Here is a 6,000-nt window from a genome sequence, read left to right as displayed (position 1 = left end):
CAGCCTCTGCCCTGTTACAGTAGGGCAAATGTTCTTTCAGTGAAAGAAGGGGTTTGATGCACAATATTTCACGCACACTCCCAAGAGTCCAAAAATAACTTATTCTCAATGCAGATGCATGTGGATTTCAGCCACATATAGTTCTGCATTGAAGAAGAAGTTTCATGTAGATCCTAAGGCAGACATGCTGTAGATGTTCTGTAAAAATCAGCAAGATGCACAGAGCATGCTCACATTTTTGCGTAATTACTACATTTTCAGTATAGAGGATATAAATACTTTATGCAGGCTAAACATTTGTTGCTGTAAAAATTGTCTAGAGGGACAGTTACTTGTTTTACAATATTTGCCTTATTGGAAAAGAGACTATATTCTTTCTGTGTGATCTAAAAAATACAAAATATAGAGCAGTGCTTGTCAATGTAGTTACAGTCCTGGGGTGACTGCTGCCAAAATGAAGGATGTTATTTAAAAAAGAAAAAGAAATAAAAGCTGCATTTAATTAGTCATAAGTGCTGCTTTATTAAGTAAGAATTACCATTAGCAATTATGTGCCTGTCCCCGGTAAGTAAAAAAAAAAAAAATACATATTTTTTTCAACAGCAGGAAACATAAATGAAAAGTGCATTAAATCCCTCATTAGGAACAATTTTTTAAAAGCACTTAATGAAACGAAACATCATCAGTATTTTTTAATTGTGTTACTTTATTCCTGGATGGGTTTGACAGTGCATTAAAATTTGTCTTTCGTTTTCTGTCATTATGATCACCTGAAATCTGTACCTTTTATTGGTATAAATTAACAAATGTGAGCTGACCTGTAGTTAATTACCCTTGATTTGCATCACAGTATCTTCTTTGGAAGGTATCTTGATGTCAAATCTCCAGAAATGTCCATTTTGAACTCCTTATCTATAGAAAGCATGTATGAAAACCTTAATGCGTTCTTTATTTTGATGGGCACACATACTTACACCACCGTCCAGTATTGCAAGCGCCAATGCAATTTGCGTTTCCACAATTCCTTTTTCAATGTGTTCTTATATTTTATGCAAATAAGTCCTATTCACCATCTTTTCATCATTGAGAGGTGGAAGGCCTGGCACTGGGCTTGTGTCCATTATCACATGTCATGAATTTGCCTCAGCGCAGTGTGTGGTGTGTGCTTATGGGATCCCTGTAGATAATTGAATGGGTTCATTCCTTTACCATTAGTCCTGCGCAGTTCATTCATGTCTGATTAAACTGCTCTTCTCAAATCACTAACACAAAATAAGAACAAATGTACTCTGTGCTTTCCAGGTCAGAGCAATTATGCAAAAAGAAACAGCAACAAATTATGTTTACTTTAAATTCAGCCTTTTGATTTATTTAAATGAATAGAAGCCTTAATTGTTCAGCTTTTTGCATTTTAAATGACCTTTTTCCATCAATTCTGTAAAAAGCGCATAAATTAGCTGTGCATAGAACAGGAAAAGCAGGTGGTGTATAAAGGTAGGTCTTGTGTGCCAGGGGGCTCAGTAAAATCCTTTCCTCTCCTGCTGGAGTGCAGGGAGAGTCACGCACAGGTGGTTTAACTCCTGCTTGGGTCAATGAGTTGCCTATCTTGGCTGGGGACCCACTGGGAGCTTTGAAATCAGAATCTAGTTCTTAGCCATTTCCAAATACTAAAGGATCCACAGACTCTGAGAACATACAGGGTTTGATACATGCTGTTCTGGTTCCATGTACTGCAGCTCAGTGCATAGCTATGATGTTGTAAGGAAACTGTTACTGAACTATGGATACCAAAGGATCCAGATCAGTTGTAAGACCCAACCAGATTTCCCTATCAACCAAAGTAAAAGGAACTGTACATTTAGTGTAATAGTAGGTCTAAACATTTTGAGGGTGGAGGTGTTAAGATCAGTCGCCATTTAAATCATTAAAATAGACCCAATAGATTTCCTTTTAAATATATATATTTTTAATCAGAAACATGAACTAAGCATTGCAGGCATTGTAATTAATCAAATACAAAGCCCTTATTTTCATTCACAAGTTTGTTACATTTTGGACTTCACATCACAAGAATTTAGACCTAAGGCAAGGGATAAGAGAAGTTCTTTTTTCCTTTAATGTTTAACATGATGTAAATGTTTTCCAGTAGAAGTTTCTGCAGCCTGCTTTGCGTTCCCGGGGGGGCAGGCCCTTGCTGGGGTCGTTCTCTAACTCCAGGGATCTCTCTTGCTCAAGCCGGGCCTCGCCCTGATCATCATACTCCAGGACATCTCTCTCAGGCTGAGCCAGCTGCAGGAGCAGGTCATCCAGGGAGTACCTGGGTGATTCCTGCAACAAAAGACAAGCCTCTGGTCACATGGGGCTGCACAAGCAATGCTGCTCATTCATTCTCAATTAGAAGATCTCAAGAAGATTAGAACATGAGTGGCCTGGGTGTTGAGGTTGATATATATATATATAATATATATATTATATATATATAGTATATATATATATAATATATATATATATTATATATATGTGTAACACCACACACACAAGAGTATTATATTTTACATCATTCCGATCATTAATATTAATATTAATAAGTTTATTCACTTCATTTTAGCACCTTGGCTAGCGGCCTTTTTCTGAGTTGCAGCATTTAAAGCTGTCAAAAAGAAACATGCAATGTGAGTAAAACTTTTTTTTTTTTTTTTTTTTAATAAATAAAGCTGTTAACTGTGTGGAATTCTTGCTTCTAAACTGCAGTCAGCTACATTATAAAAGTCACAACTTGTCTGGCCTAATCAGATAGTGAGTCCATCAGTCACAATCCCACCAGTTATTGGCTGTTAGGCCTCTATTAGTGGGAAGTTTACTTTAACAAAACCTTGACTTAATTATTCACTTTTGAATTGTCTTAATTACAGATAAATAGGGCTTCTGATTTTTGGTTTTAACCAATCAAAACCAATAAAACAAACCTGATACAAAGAAAAATGAAATCAGTGGATAGCTAATAAACATCGGAAAACTGTGGAAATGGTTAATCAATTCACTTTGACTTTACCCTTTTCCTATTAAAAAAATAAAACCTTATAATAAATACATTTCCCAGTGCTGCTGGCAATGTCCCTCCTGCCTGACTTGTATCTATCATCGACTCGTTCTGAATACTTTAAACCCTCCCCAACTACTGAGTGACAGCACTTTCCTGCATTTCTATTAGAGACTCTACTTGTGAGATTTAAAACGAGATTCCAATCGGCTTGTTAGCGGGATTTAAAGCTGTATTACAGTTAAGATACAGAGGATTTAAAACAGAATGGTACGAAATGTACAAAAATGCCTACACAAAACCTGAGAATATAATCGTGTCCATAGGGATTTTGTTGTGGAAGACAGCAAAGGAAAGAAGGTACAACTTAAGTGTACAAGTACTGTCGAGTTACTGCTATACATATTCTGACAGAAAAAAAAAAACGTTCAAGTATTTTGGAAAGTAACCGAAAACATTCATTTCATACAGTATATCAAAAAAAACGAAAGCCCTGAAAAAAAAGATTTACATAAAACTCTAAACTATCTAAAAACAAGCACCAAAAAATACAATTAATAAAACCCAAAAAACAGAAACCCGACAGATAAAACAAAAAAGGTAGTCTTGCAGACTTGGTGTGCCAACGACCGTTATCTCATGAGTCACCAACTGGTGGAATTGCTTGAATTGTTAGAGCCAGTGGGCTATGCACTATCCACAGCAGTCACAACACTAGCTTTTCAAATGAATTTGTTCATAGGGAGAAAGGAAAAGTCATTGGCTGTGAGTGAGCCGAGCAGCATATTTAAGTTCATTTTAAACAGATGAAAGGAAAGGTGTCGAGATGTTACCTGTGTCCCCATCCCCGTAGCCCTATTTCGCTGCCTCAGATGAAGGTTTGGATGTGGGGCTGCACTGACACTACAGACAGCTATGGCAAGACCCAGGAGAGCCAAGACCCGCAAGGCACGGCAAGACACCATCTTCTCTATGGCAGCAAGCGGATGATAGGGAGCAGTAAGAGTGTTTCTGGAGCTGTCGCTGTTGTCTGGTGCAGAGGTCTGCTAAGTCTCTTTTTAAACTGGCCTCCACACGTCAAGGAGGAGGGGTTACCATGATTAATGGACTTTCTGTGTCATGTCTCTGCCTTCCACATTGTAAGAGTTGTTAGCATTTAGTGATTTGACTGCTTTGCTTCTCTTAGAAACATAGGCATTCTCTTTGTTTAGCCATAAAAACTGAAGTGTTTTATGGAACCTTGGGCTGCTTAAACAAAACATAAAAAACAGAATCATATCTATTTAGATATTTAGCATTGGTGCTTTTAGTTAATCTGCAGTAAACTCAACATAACATTGTAGACAAGCAAGCTAAAACCAGAACTGCATGGAAATGTGATGTCGTGGACTTCAATGTTAAACATTACACTTAACAAAAACAGTGTTATGAGGTAAGGAAGTTAATAACATGTTTTTTAATGGAGGGTTTTAAAAGAAAAATGTTGGCTGCCTATTTTTATTTTCAAAGGGTGCTTGTCACAAAGAATGCATTTAAACATTTTGCATTAAATATTAAGGTATACAGCACAATATAAACAACACAGTGGTACAACCTCAAAGAACTTTCAAAACTGTTCTTTGTTTTATTGTAGGATAATCTAGAGTAAATAACTCTGTGAATACAGCCTCAAGCAGTTCTGAGTTTCCTATTTCTTTTGACATCACGATAAACCCAAGGTGCTGATTTTCAGGTTTGGCTTCTGGTTTCTGTGAAGTCAACTAACTGCTCTAGATTTGGTTCAGGTAACTGGAAGAGATCAGAAGGTAAACCAGACGCTCGTGACCTCCTAGTCACACCGTCTCTGTCATGCTGGTAATGCTTAAATGAACACACTCCTGGCTCTGTGTTGGGTCATGGGATTAATATCTTATAAAAGAAACGTAAGAAACCAGCATAGTTTAGAAATGGCTAATTGAGTTAAAGTGATGCATTAAAGACAGTGATGTGGGTACTAGACATACAAGCATCGAACACTTCAGAGGTGGTGAAACTGAATTGGTACAATGTTCCCTCTGGGAGGGATGCTGACCTGATGTATTATGTGTGAGAATTTCATGACTACCTTTCACAGCACAGCTCAATCATTCAGGATGAGACTACAAACCAAGGGAAGATTACACTGCAATGCATTTAATTCCTTCTCTCTAGTCCAAATATTGGCATTATAATTTGTGATTCAATATGTGTGTTTTTAAAGCAACTGTGTGTGATTTTTATAAAAAAAAAAAAATCCAAGATCTATTTAATGTGTACAGGGACTAGGATTTTACCTAACCTGGCTTTCCACTATTCCTTTTCAGCATAAGAAAAAAATAATAATCATAAAAGTTAGGTGATAGAATTCAAACTCAAGTCTCTGGGTAAAAGCCTTGTATTTAAATATGATTTGCTGCTTTAACGTCTCAGGGGTTGACTATCCTGTACAGATTCAAGGAATGTTTAGCTATGAAGAGGACGATAATTGCTGAACAGGCTTACTGAAAGTTTTCTGTAGATATAATTGTAATACAGATTGCTCTTCTGATTCTGCGGTGGTATCTTGGCTGAAAAACTGCCTTCCTGATGTCTTCTGTTCTATAAGTACAACAACACAGCCTCTAAAACACTGACACACAGATGTGCTAACGGCATCTTTAAAGATTCACATGTGTTTTTAATCGGAATGCAATTCAGTGTTGCTACATGTTTATTATCTGTTTTTTTCCCATGGTGACTTTCACTAAGTGAAGCTGTTTAGATACATGGGTTTGCATTTCTAAACAGTTTGCTCTCAAATATCTCTTTACTTCCACAAAATCTTTTCTAGTTAAACATTTTTTTTTTCTTTTCTGAACAAACCTTAGAAGCAAGATTCTCTGAGTAAAAAGCCTCCAGGTCAGGAATAAAAATTTACCGCTATATTTCTGCAAGGTAGTTTT

At 36.8% G+C, this 6,000-nt stretch overlaps 1 protein-coding gene across 1 annotated transcript; it reads right to left on the bottom strand.

The window, feature by feature from the left end:
* Nucleotides 1-1,874: 1,874 nt before the first annotated feature.
* LOC121327404 (somatostatin-1A-like) lies at nucleotides 1,875-4,058 on the bottom strand. Its single transcript, XM_041271452.1, has 2 exons — nucleotides 3,874-4,058; nucleotides 1,875-2,328 (listed from the first exon to the last, which is right to left on the bottom strand). The coding sequence occupies exons 1-2, from the start codon at nucleotides 4,003-4,005 to the stop codon at nucleotides 2,122-2,124; spliced, it is 339 nt and encodes a 112-aa protein (XP_041127386.1). The 5' UTR covers nucleotides 4,006-4,058; the 3' UTR covers nucleotides 1,875-2,121.
* Between the last annotated feature and the right edge of the window lie 1,942 nt (nucleotides 4,059-6,000).

Source organism: Polyodon spathula, chromosome 14 (assembly GCF_017654505.1).
Source record: "Polyodon spathula isolate WHYD16114869_AA chromosome 14, ASM1765450v1, whole genome shotgun sequence".
Taxonomy (NCBI): Eukaryota; Metazoa; Chordata; class Actinopteri; order Acipenseriformes; family Polyodontidae; genus Polyodon; species Polyodon spathula.
This window is presented reverse-complemented; position numbering and strand designations above follow the sequence as displayed.